Source organism: Castanea sativa, chromosome 9 (genome assembly GCF_040712315.1).
Source record: "Castanea sativa cultivar Marrone di Chiusa Pesio chromosome 9, ASM4071231v1".
NCBI classification, from domain to species: Eukaryota; Viridiplantae; Streptophyta; class Magnoliopsida; order Fagales; family Fagaceae; genus Castanea; species Castanea sativa.
The window spans coordinates 1,062,348-1,076,062 of record NC_134021.1 but is presented as its reverse complement, the minus strand read 5'-3'; the positions used below and the strand labels follow the sequence as shown (position 1 = coordinate 1,076,062).

At 31.9% G+C, this 13,715-nt stretch overlaps 1 protein-coding gene across 2 annotated transcripts; it reads left to right on the top strand.

Moving 5' to 3' along the window:
* Nucleotides 1-4,133: 4,133 nt before the first annotated feature.
* Nucleotides 4,134-10,267, top strand: LOC142609642 (transcription factor-like protein DPB). Of its 2 annotated transcripts, XM_075781279.1 has the most exons (10): nt 4,134-4,234; nt 5,699-5,862; nt 6,069-6,133; nt 6,333-6,376; nt 7,246-7,308; nt 7,393-7,533; nt 7,748-7,816; nt 9,054-9,155; nt 9,691-9,761; nt 9,845-10,267. In XM_075781279.1, the coding sequence occupies exons 2-10, from the start codon at nt 5,732-5,734 to the stop codon at nt 10,017-10,019; spliced, it is 861 nt and encodes a 286-aa protein (XP_075637394.1). In that variant the 5' UTR covers nt 4,134-4,234; nt 5,699-5,731; the 3' UTR covers nt 10,020-10,267. The 2 variants fall into 2 exon arrangements, with proteins under 2 accessions (XP_075637394.1, XP_075637393.1); XM_075781278.1 differs by lacking the exon at nt 4,134-4,234 and having other exon boundaries at nt 5,642-5,862.
* Nucleotides 10,268-13,715: the final 3,448 nt, after the last annotated feature.

Sequence of the window (13,715 nt, the reverse complement as noted above, 5' to 3'; positions counted from 1 at the left end):
AAGGATTTGAGTATGAGAAGTTTATCAATAACAAATTGATGTTTATCACTTTGTTTAAATTCAATTATTTTTGTTTGAGATTTAAAAAAAATTCGTGATTTTGAGAGGAGAAATTTTTTTGACATTTTTTTTTTCTTTCTTTTCTTTAAAGTAACCCAACATACTTCCCTAAATGGTTCAAAAAAAAAATGTACTTCCCAAAAAAAAAAAGATTAAAAAAAAAGAGTAACAGAACAATTAAGAGTATTTGAGTTTAAAAAAACAAAAAACAAAATAAAATAAAAAAACAAAAGAAAGGAAGGACCAAGAAGTAACCGAATTCAAATAGAAAATATACTTTTCAAATAGGGAAGAAGAGATTTAGAAAAAAAAAATTGAAAAAAAAAGTGAGAATTGAAATTTTAAAGAAACAGCAATATTATAAAAAATAAATGGAGAGATAAAAGAGGTTGAAATTTAGGATTTGATGAAAAAAAGAATAGTTTAGTTTTATGTGGGAGTTAAAGATATATTTTTGCTGAATTATCCTCAAGTTTTGTTTGTGTTTGAATTCCTATATAAAAATAAAAAGGAAAACTTTTGAAAATACGATAGTGAGAGTTTGTGTTTCAATTTCCATTAAAAAAAGCACAAAGTTTAAGTATAAAATTGATTATAACCTAAGACTACAACTATACTCAATAAAATAAACATTAGCCTCTTTGAGGCTATTCTATTTTTTTGGAAAGTCAATAATTTGCATCTATTATAATTTGGAATTGGGGTGTAATGAGTATTATGAGTTTGCAGGTGAAATAATTTATCATCATGCCCCTAAGTTTTTTTGTGATTGAAAAATATAGTAATCTAAAATTATAACACATCCAAATTATTAACTTTTTCCCAAAATAATAGAAGAACATGTGCGTGTTCAGAGGCTAGTATACTTAAAACACAAGGTTATTTGAATCGAAACACTTCTGGCGGATCATTGATCTTCGACAACAGTTTCGCCCTATAACGTTTCTATTTCTAGGGTTCTTTCTCTTTCTTGATAACAAACAAGTTGATCTTCATTTCAGGTACCTCACTCTCTTTTTTCTCTATGTTCCTTTTCTTTATAACATTATATACATGGATGTTTGTCTTATGTTAGGTTGTCCCTTTCGAAGGTTTTAATTCCTCAAATTTCGGAATTTCATGGTACAGAGTTGTCTCTGCTCTGTTTTTGTCTCTGTTCGATATTTGGGCATTTGTTTTGGTTCGAAAACTTGCCAATACGGTAGTGAAAAAACTTTGATCTTTTTTTTTTTTTTTGCTTTTCATGGATTTGGGTCTGGAAAAGCTTGAGGCTGAGGAGATATTAGCGTGGTGGACAAATGGGTTCATTTATCTATTTATTTTTTAATTTTAGAGTTTGGCAATGGTTTCTTGGTGTTTACAAATGAAGATCAGCCATTATTGTAGGACTTGTGCTGTTTTGCACGTTAAAGAAAGTGGGTGTTGAAAATGTGACTTGTTTGGAATTTCCCTTCTAAACTAAAAAGAGTTTGTCTAAGGCCTCGGTAAATGTAAACCGATGTTCCCAACGTGACTTTTTTCACGCTACATTGTCAATACAACCAGATGGTTGAATTTAATTGGCGTGCCTAAAATACAACACCTAAGGAACTGTATGTAAGTTTTGCCCATAGTGGAAAATTTGAGTAGAATAATACCATGGTGAAGGGAAGGGAAGGGAAGACTAATTCATTGGACAAATTTGGTCCCAATGTAAATGTCACATTGGGTACATTGGTTTAACAAGGCCTTACATAAACTCTTTTAGTTTTGAAGAGAAATTCCAAAGAAGTCACATTTTTCCTGCTCACTTTAATGTGCTGAAGTTTGTTGTTTCCTATACATCTAAATGTAGGCCCTAAACTTAAGTAGAGACGAGTGGTCTTTCCTCCATGTAAGACTAGAGACAACTTTGGAGGTTTAAATCTTAGCATTACTTGCTCTATAGTCTATATTGACTTTCGGATTGTTTTTGGAAGATTTGGTGGCAAATAGATTTTGTGAAATGAATTGAATTCAATGTGGATCATTTGGAAATTGTGATTTTGCATGTTTCTAAGTGACCTTTTCCTTTATGGGTTGTCAACATATTAAAGAAGCTCTGAGGCTTAAATTTTTTATAACTACAAGTTTTGTTTTTTTACAGTTTAAGTTTTGAGACTTGTTATGAGATGCACCAGGAATAAATGACATGGCATCTGCCGGTGAAAGTAATACTGGCCTATTCTGAGTAATATTAACTTGCCTTTGTGAAAAACCAAACAAAAAGCTATAGAAGGCTAGTATAGATGATTTTCATTCCTATAATCTGTATTTGCTTTATGATATAATTATAAACAGCTACTATGCTGCAAATTACCTCCAAATTTTCACATCTAAATTCTAATCCTAAAAACACCCATAAGGCCATAACCCTAATTTTTGTTTTAAAAGAAAGCGAATATTAAAAGAATTGTATAAAACTGAGAAAGAGAACCTTGATTGAATTTTAGGCTTTCTAAGAGTTTTTTTTTATTTTTAGATTTAATAAAACAATAATAATAATAATAATAATAATAATAATAATAAAGGCCACGTCACACTTAATCTCACTATTTGGCGCATTAGGCCGTTTCGTTCAAGTACAAACAATAACTATTTTGGCCCCCCCAAAAAAAAAAAGATTAATGATTATAATGACAAAAGGTTATGGATCATTTTCAAAAATGGGACAAAGGTTTAGGAAAAAAAAATATAGTAGAAAAAGCATGTATATATACACTGATAATATATCCATACGATGCATGAATTTATAATAAATTTTATGTAAAAGAAAAAGTAAATCATAAAAATAATATCGAAACTATCATAATCTACTTGAAATTCTAAATTAATTATCATAATATATAAATTTGATTTCAAATTTATGCTTTGTTCGTTTCGATGCAAAGAAAATATTTTACCATGATTATTTTGTTGTAAAATCTTGTTAAATGTAAAACATTTTACAGTCAAACTAAAAATAAAGGCAAGAAGAAGTAAAATGTTTTACACTTAAAACAAGTGTAAAACATTTTACATCTCACGCTCAGTTGCTTCTCCCCTTTGCCAACTTCTCATCAACCACGACCACCATGGCCGACCTTGCGTCACTGCTCAAGGCCTCTTGTCACCATCATCGTGGTGGTGGCTTTCATCTCCACCATCGCCGAGCTCCTCTAAACCCCAAACGTCACAATTGCCATTGCCACTAGAGGCGGTGTGCTCCTCTCATCTTACCCTTTTTTTTATCTCACTGCCAAGGTTCTCAAGTTTTGATCTAAGTTTTTGGCTTCTTAGGTTTTTGTGTTTTCAATATGGGTTTGTGAGTTTTTTTGGCTTTCTTTTTGGTGGTTATTGGAATGGTTTGGTTGGATTTGTGCCGATTTGGTGGTTTAATGTTCATATACTGTGAATTATTGGTGGTTTTTATACTTAGATTTGTGGTTTAATGCTCAGATTTTTAGGTGGTGGTTATCTTTTTTCTCTCTTCCAGATTTGGTTTTGGGGGTGGTTGGTGATGGTTTATGCTCATTTGGGGATGGCTGGTGGTGGCTTGCATTTTTATATGTTTTCTCATTTCAAATACTTAAAAATGTCTTTACAATAAAATTTTTTACATTTAAAAATATTTTACATCAAAACAAAAAAGGCATAAAAAAATTGATGTATCACAAATTATTAAAAAATAAAATTCAAATATTTTTTTATTAGGTGAAGCCCACACATCACATTTATCACCATATCAATTTTTAAATTTTTTATAATAAAATTTGTAACTTGCCTTAATAAGATAAAAATAATTTTGAATTTCTTCAAGTTTAGTAATTTGAATTTTTTTTATAGATTAAATTATCCTACTAACCACACCTTTTCGAATTCAATTTTTATGATGAAGTTGTTTGAGTTGTTTCTTTAAAATATATATTCTATCAAAAAAACAAAAGTTTATAATGAAATTTAACTTTCCCCCCAATTAAAACTCAACACGTGTATGAAAACTTTATAGATCCAGGTGGGGGTGATTTGGACTTGTACTTAAAGCACAAGGTTATTTGAATCGAAACACTTCTGGCGGATGATTGATCTTTGACAACAGTTTCGCTCTACAACGTTTCTACTTCTAGGGTTCTTTCTCTTTCTTGATAACAAACAATTTGATCTTCATTTCAGGTACCTCACTCTTTTTTCTCTATGTTCCATTTCTTTATTATATTATAAAACATTATATACATGGATATTTGTCTTATGTTATGTTGTCCCTTTCGAAGGTTTTAATTCCTCAAATTTCGGAATTTCATAGTACAGAGTTGTCTCTGCTCTGTTTTTTGTCTCTGTTCGATATTTGGGCATTTGTTTTGGTTCGAAAACTTGCCAATAGGGTAGTGAAAAAAATTAGATCTTTTTTTTGGCTTTTCATGGGTTTGGGTCTGGAAAAGCTTGAGGCTGAGGAGATATTAGCGTGGTGGATAAATGGGTTCATTTTAAAATTTTTAAAATTTTAGCGTTTGGCAATGGTTTCTTGATGTTTACAAATGAAGATCGGCCATTATTGTAGGGCATGAGCTGTTTTGCCCGTTAAAGAAAGTGGGTGTTGAAAATGTGACTTGTTTGGAATTTCCCTTCCAAACTAAAAAGAGTTTGTTTAAGGCCTCGGTAAATGTAAACCAATGTCCCCAATGTGACTTTTTTCACACTACATGGTCAATAAAACCAGATGATTGAATTTAATTGGCGTTCCTAAGATACAACACCTAAGGAACTATATGTAAGTTTTGCCCATAGTGGAAATTTGAGTAGAATAATACCATGGTGAAGGGAAGGGAAGTCTAATTCATTGGACAAATTTGCTCCTAATGTAAATGTCACATTGGGTACATTGGTTTAACAAGGCCTTACATAAACTCTTTTAGTTTTGAAGAGAAATTCCAAAGAAGTCACATTTTTCCTGCTCACTTTAATGTGCAGAAGTTTGTTGTTTCCTATAAATCTAAATGTAGGCCCTAAACTTAAGTAGAGACGAGTGGTCTTTCCTCCATGTAAGGCTAGAGACAACTTTGGAGGTTTAAATCTTAGCATTATTTGCTCTATAGTCTATATTTGACTTTCGGATTGTTTTTGGAAGATTTGGTGGCAAATAGATTTTGTGAAATGAATTGAATTCAATGTGGATCATTTGGAAATTGTGATTTTGCATATTTCTAAGTGACCTTTTCCTTTATGGGTTTTCAACATATTAAGGAAGCTCTGAGGCTTAAATTTTTTGTAACTACAAGTTTTGTTTTTTTACAGTTTAAGTTTTGAGACTTGTTATGAGATGCACCAGGAATAAATGACATGGCATCTGCCGGTGAAAGTAATACTGGCCTATTCTGAGTAATATTAACTTGCCTTTGTGAAAAACCAAACAAAAAGCTGTAGAAGGCTAGTATAGATGATTTTCATTCCTATAATCTGTATTTGCTTTATGATATAATTATAAATTCTTTACTAATTAATTTTTTAAATTTTTTTTTGAATTTCGTATAACCTTTGTCAGCTTTTAGTTTTATAGTTTTTTTTTAGCTTACAGCATACTGCCTAGGAAATTAAGGATAGTATGCGAGGGATTTATCTTCTAGATTTGATGGACTACAGGTACTTGAGATATATTTTTGGTGGTTCGAATCAGAAAATGTCCAGTGGAGGGGTTCCAGGTGGGGCTCCACCGAAGATTATTAATGTTGGAGCTTCTTACCAAAGCAACCATGGAATGAACCATACGGCTTCCCATCAGGAGAATGCCTGCAATGCAGTTGTTGAAAGGTGATTAAAAGTTCCTTATGTGTCATTATTTTCATTTTTCTTGGTACCAATATGTTAGCAGCTGAACAGAAGTTACTGTGTTACAGTATTTTTATATAAGAATTTGCATGGGAAGCAATAATTGGCACTTTTAGACTGTAGAGAATTGGTTCTTTAGGCTTCTCAATTTTGATTGTGTTCTTTCTTTTTACCAAATAAATAAATAGAGCAGCAAAGAAGAAAAGGGAATCAAGAATTATTGGTGGAGGACTGCGCCAGTTCAGTGTTATAGGTGTGTACAACCTAAATTGATTTACTGCAAGCTGTCTTTCTTAAATTTGTGCTTTAGCATATTTTCTCAGTTCAATCATGAAATCTACCAACCATAGGGATGTTGAAGCCTGAATGGTTTGTTCATGGTTTAATGATTGTCAATATTACGACTGGTAATTCTTTGCCATGTAAACAATTTGTTTTGTTCTTTTTCTCAGTTTGTCAGAAGTTGCAGAGCAAGGTTAGGACTACATATAATGAGGTATATTTTATGCTTTAATTGAAAATGTGAAGATTGTTTTAGTGAAGAAGCTTTATGGAAGAGAATCAAGAACTCCCTATGTGCTAATTGTCTCCTTGATCAAATTAAATAAGTTTTTTTGGCATTTTTTCTGATCACGAATATTTTACATTTACTTCAATGGTGATTTTGGGATTTCTCTTTGACCATCCAAATAAAAATCATGCTTACTCAACTTGAGCAATCTATTGAGATTTGAGAAGCCATAGTTTAATGTTGTATATTGTGCAATTTCAAAGCCAATAAATATAAATTTTATCTGAAATGGCATTTCCTCCTTCCATAATAATGGGATGGAGGGTAAGTCATGGGTTCTAGACCCACTGAGCGCATGAATAACTTATGAATAAGAAATATTATGCAATTCTAAAGCTTTGAACTTTAATTGATGCTTTCTATAAAGTGAAATTTCAGGTCGAAAGTTAGATTGTTCTATATGACTAGTATCTTAAATAATATCATAGCATAAGTCATTCCCTTTGGTGGTCTATGATTGTGGAACATGCTATGTTATTTTTCTTAAAATCATTGGGTAATGCATCATGGAAAATAATCTGTCACTTTATTTCTTAAGTACACACGGCTTAATTTCAGGTTTATCTATAGATCGTGCAATTGGCCTTATAGGGTCCAAGCAAAAAGACAAAAGAAAATGTCCTTATGGGAAAACATATCGTCCACTTCTCTAAATAAGCACCCCCCAATATGAGTCCAACAATGTTTGTTCATATGTTTTCACTGGGACTAGTAGAAGAGTCTTTGCCTTTTCTGATTGATTACCTCGTGTACTTTTAATTTTTAAATTTGGTGGATTGGTTGATGGGGTCCAGGTTGCAGATGAAATAATTGCAGATTTTGCTGGAACACATAGTGATACAATAGTGCCTTTGGAGGTTCAATTCAACTCAATAATTAAACATTTTCTTTTTGCTATAAGCTACTTTATTATATTGTGAAATGACATTTTGGTTAACCAGTCTGATGAGAAGAATATAAGACGACGGGTATATGATGCACTAAATGTTCTTATGGCAATGGATATCATTGCCAGAGACAAAAAGGAAATCTGGTGGAAGGGACTCCCAGAAACAAATATGAAGGATTTGGAAGAGATTAAGGTTGGTAAGCAACCTCACTTTTTATTTACTTAAATTACACTACAAAATTTATTGGACCTCTCTCTCTCTCTCTCTCTCTCTCTCTCTCTCACACACACACACACACACACACACACACACACACACACACACACACACACACACACACACACTAATGAATACCAGAACATATAAATAATCTGACAGTGTTAATTTTGTTGCTGTTTCTATGCAGGCATTGCGTGTAGAGATGATGAATAGGATTGGAAAAAAAGTAGCCTACATGAAAGATATAGAAGAACAGGTAATGTTTTGTGACAATGCTTTATAAATTTGTCATTTGATGATTATGTTAGATTTAAAATATATATATATATATATATATATATATATATATTTGAAGAATAATCATTTTACTGTTTCCTAGGTGCAGTCTGCAACTCCACACCAGTGTTTTATGTATTCTTTTAAGTGAGATTGATATCTGTATTGAACATTCTCAATTCTATTTATCTGTTAATAGTTTTGACAGTCCTCTTCGTCTTCCCATGTAGCTTACATCTATCATGTGATTTTCGTCATCGTCTCTGCTTAATTTATTGAGTATTCTTGATAATGCAAGATCATTAAGATGCTTGATGCTGTCAACAGTGTGTCTAATTAATGCTAAATAAGTATAAATATTGTAGCTCTCAAAGTTACAACTTACTCTTTGTATTTGAAGTTTTTAAAACCATGGTATAAGACCCTCATTTTTATGCTAATCATGTACATGATATTGGTAAAGATTATTTTGGGTGTGGAGATTTTTTTTCTCCAAAAGGTAAATGGGTAAGTAGGTCTGTGTCAAACTGGGAGCATTTAATTGATGTCCTTAGTTTGTTTCTTGTGTTTCTTGTGCATTTTAATCTTATACAAACGTTATAAGAAAATCCATCACTGGAGTAACCTTTTAGAATTTCCTCCGCTTATAAGTTCTAGGGGAAGGGTGAGGTCATGGGTTCCAGACCTATTACCGCATTTGTAACTTACCATTGAAAAAATGTATAGAAATGATTACTAAATTCCAAAGCTAAGTATTATGTGGAATGATGGCATGTAAATAGGGCTTCAGTTTTTAGCAAATAGATACTCCTTTTACTTAAAAGATATAATGAAGTTGAAAATTGACAATAGTATACTCCACATGATTCATAAACTATTCCTACATTCATGTCATGTTATATGACCTATTTTCCATATTTCAGAAATTTCAATTAGTTAGGATTATATATACCAATATTCCTGAATCAACAGGATATATTCATCGCATTGGGATGAGACTGGTAGGCTCAAGGGTTTAACACTTACTGCATATACAAACAAAGAAAAGTTAGAATGAGGACAGTTTATACTTATTTATTACTCTGCTTTCCATGTTCTCAATTCTTTTAATGAAATGATTTTTATTTTTATTTTTAAATTCTTGTAAGTTAAATTATTGTACCCTTTTTTTTGTGTGTGTGTTCTCAACTGTTTTGTGGGGAAAAAAAAAAAAAAAGATTTCAGGTCTCCAGAATTTGATGGCACGCAATCGTCAGTTACTTGAGTGTGGAAGTGCCTCTCCAGAAGGAAGATTTTCTTTGCCTTTTCTACTGGTTGAAGTATATATTTTCCTCCAATCTATATGTTTGTTTTGTATAAATAAATAAATAAGTTTGTTTGTCTCGCATTAGTTGAAATTGAAACGTTATTGCAGTTCTGTTCTGCGTTTCCACCTTATTCTATTTCTGAAACTATTTATCTTGTTTATGGTTAGGATGAACTGGAAACTTATGCTTACATTGTTAATGCAATCTTCTTCAGGGCTTAGAAACCCCTTATGTTTTCTGCTAAAAACATACAAGCTTTTTTTACATTGCAATGAAAAAGTTTAAATAAGCCCCTGTTCTCTGCCCCTTTCATAATTTCTTTGCTAAGTAGCCCCTTCAATAACTACTGAAGATAACCGAAAGTTTTATTCTACTTGAACCAAAAAAAAAAATCAAAATCAAAATTTTCTGAAAACCTTTTATCTTGTTAAAATGCAAGTGGGAAAAGTTATGTTTGTGGTTTGGAATTATGAAATACATTCTAGTTGTCAGTTTCTGTTATGTGGGCCGTGAATTACCTAATTGTAACCCCTCTTTCTCTCTTTAGACAACCCCTCATGCTACGGTTGAGATAGAGATTTCTGAAGACATGCAATTGGTGCACTTTGACTTTAATAGGTACAAGTAATTTGCCTTATTATGAAGAGAATTTAATGTTGTTCATGGTAATGAATCTCATACCACTCTGTTTCATTTGATAGTTCACCCTTCTCCTTGCATGATGATGCTTACGTTCTGAAGATGATGCGGTACAACCAACAGCCAGAATGTAGAGATGTTTCTCCAAGTTCTTTTGTTCAGTCTTCTTCAAGCTCCGGCACTACTCAAGGCACCAAACCCTTTCATTGGAACTCTGAAACACACTCTCTGAGATGAACGTAGGTTGGAAAGCATAAGTAGATTTATTGTAATGTAAGAAGGGAAAAGAAATAGGCAAAGCACACGTATAAATGCATCTCAGCTGATGTTTATACGTCAATATATTTTGTTGTTTAAAATGGTTTTTGGATATCAGCAGCAGTTGCATGTTTGCTTTTGATTTTTAGGCTGAAGAGAGCCTTGTAAATAACAATGTGCTACCATGTAACATGTTTTTGGGCAATACAAATGGAGTTTATCGCATCATTAGCTTCTAATGCTGTATCACAACAGATGACCATCAAACTGTTTTCTTGTGTTATGCATGGGATTTGAACACGCACTGTATCATATGATCAACTATATCTATTTATTTATGATTATGTTTTTTTTTTTATTGTTGAAATTAGGGGTGGGACATGGGAGGTGATTTTTTTCAATGAATAAAAAAAGGTAGGAGGTTTCTGAAGGTTGTCATCATAACGTCCTACCTACCGAGCGTTGAGCCATAGCTAACTTAGCCTCACTAGGACACCAATGGCACTAAGCTAGTGTTTTAGAAATATTAGCTAACTTAGCCTCACTGGGACACCATTGGCACTAAGCTAGTATTTTACAAATAGTCCATAGGTGATTTCCGTTGCGAGAGTAAAACCCAGGACCTAGTGCCTGTTAAACTCTTTGGAGTGAACCTGGTGACCATTGAACCACTGCCCGTGGTGGTAGTGGCGGGTATGGTAAGTGATTATTGATTGGTAAGAGTGTCCTTACTCCTTAGCATTCATCTATTGTAAAAAAAGGTAGTGAAAATAGTTGTCCTTAGCATTGCTCTATATTGGTAAATATGTTGCAGAAAAAAATGACTTGAAGGATACCACTTGCCTGATTAGCTTTCTTTTAGATGTGATCATAGTTAACTCAATAGGTGTTCTGCTTACCTTAGGGTTTGAGAGGATTATATGAAGGTATAGCTTATATAGATCATGGACCAGATTATGTGCCCTACAAACTCAATGATGAGTGAAATTTTCTTGTGGATGGGCATTTGTAGTGGACTTCGTTGATTTTTATTTATTTTTTGGTTGTTGAAATAATATTTCTATTTAAGAATTATTTATTTTCGATAGTTTATTTACATAATGTGTGACAAAAAATTAAAAATTAAATTATTTGAAATAAAATTAAGACAAAAGGTAGTATAAAACACACAAACAACACATAAAATAAGTAAAAAGTTGGCTTATAATTACTTCCCAAAACTAACATAGAGCAAAAGTATTGTCAAAGGTTAGAGGAACCTGAAATAAGTTAATCATCCCTGTCTCACTTTTAAGGATAACTCAAGTGCAGCATTGTTTGAGTGCCTATTAATTGCTTTGGTTGTTCCTTGATCATTGAATATATGTAAAAACAGTATCAAAAGAAACAAGGGACTGATTTGAAGAATTTGCCCTTTTCCTTTTTGCTTTTCCCAAAATTTGTTGGGGGGAGAAAATTGCTAGTAGAGTAGAATGGAGGAAACTTTGACATGGTGAACAGAGTATTTGCGAAAATCTAAATGTCAGAGTGTATATATATAATATATATATTTCTTTCATGATTGTCAGTGTTTGTTGGAGCGGAATTTGGTACTTCGATAAGATGGCTCCTGGATGGAAGATGTACGGAATATTAACGAACTTAAGTTCTTTTGTCTTCATCAAAGAGCAGTCTACTACTATTCATGTCCTAACATTCTGCCTTGTTATTTATTTTTTAAGTTCTCTACTTTTTTGTTTGTTTGTTTTGTTGTGTTTTTTTCCCCCTTAATAAAAGTCTGAATTTTAACTTTGAATGAGAAGAGAAAGTAATATTGTTAAATGATAAAGGTATTCTGTTAACAAATCTCTTTACAATTAATAAAAAATTAATTCTCATAAGAAAATAGAACAAAATTTAACAAAAGAATTAATATAATAAAAAAAAATTATTGAAGGGAATAATGACAATTTGTACGAAATAAAATAAATATTCAAAAAAAAAAAAACAAAATACAGTAAAATACAAAAGTATATATATCCAAGGATTGAGCTAATGCCAGATACTATTAGAATTTTGTTTTTATTCAATTTTATTTCTAAACACAATGATCATTCTTCCCCTTTGACTACTATTTATATCATTGACTACCTAAAAGAATAACTCTAGAAACAACTAATTTCACACTCAAATTTATAATTTATTGATTTGTGTGACTATAAGTGGTCGATATTTTTCACTCACTATTAACTTGTGTTACCTAATATTTTTTGTTGACCATTTAGAATTATACAAATCAACAAATTGTGAAATTATGTGTGAGAATTGTTGTGTTTGTAGTATTGTTGTATTTAAACACTATGATACATATAATTATTATAATATATAATCATTCCTTGAAAGGAAGTGTACTTGTTATTAGTTCGAGATAGTTTTTGACAAATCGTTGAAAGAAAGCATACATGTTATTAGTTTAAGATAGTTTTTGTAATGGGTAATTCTTGTTGCACACATTACATGAAACAATTAAAACAGTGACTTCAAGTCATAATTTTAAACTAGATATCATTTTAGTTGTTTCATGTTGTGTGTGTACGTACACACAATGTGCAACAATCACTACTCTTTCATAATTTATTTAAGAGAAGTGACTAGTACAGGTATCTAAGTGTATACATATATAGTACACACAATTGCATTTTCCAAAAGAACTCTTGACTATAAGTCACAATTTCAAAGTTCAAAATCATTACTTAAAGTACGTACACACGCAGTATGCAACACTCACTATTCTTTTGTAGTTTATCCAAAAGAAATGATTAGTGTGCACAGTTAAGTGTACGCATAGTACACACAACTGCATTTTACAAGGGAACTCATGACTTCAAAGTAACCAATTCTCTTCTAAATTGTAGCATGACCATGCTATGTGTACACTAGAGTCTGTGTAATAAACACTAACCTTTATACGGTAAAAAAAAAAAGGTGAGAGAAAAGGAAAAATTGAAAGAGAATTGTAAGGGAGAGTGAAAGGACGCACTTGAAAGGAGCGTGAGGTGGCACACATCCACATTAATTCGCCATGCAAAATAAAGACCTAAAAGAGTGGGGGAGGGAACAGAGAGGACCGGGGAAAAGGCTTACTAGGTCGGGACACATCGACTGTTTTCACAAATATACAGCAAACCACACCAAGCCACCAAGAACTAACTTTTCTTAGTTTTTTTTTTTTTTTTTTTTTTTTTTTTGGAGAAGCAACTAACTTTTCTTAGCTATTAAACAAAATTCCTTACCTCAATTTTTCCATTCATTACTTTAAGTACTACAAAATCATTATTAAAACCTAGGCATTGCCTATGTAGTAGTATTATTAAATAAACATAGGGCTGGTCTGCACTTTAATTTCTCTCTCTCTCTCTCTCTCTATCAATGAGACAGACAGACAGTCATACAATTTAACTTTTTCTTCATGCTAAGAGAGAAAACCACTTACTATAATCTCTTTCTTTTTTTTCTTTTTTTTTCCAAAACACAGTACCCATGTACCCAACAGAGCATCGCAAAGAAGCTTATGAGTTAAGAAACATCAACTTCTCTAAACCCTAAAAAGCAATAAAACAAAAAGAGTCTTAGTGAGAAGGAACAAAAAAGAACTAACATTATATATAAATATATCAAAAGGACCCTCCTTTATTT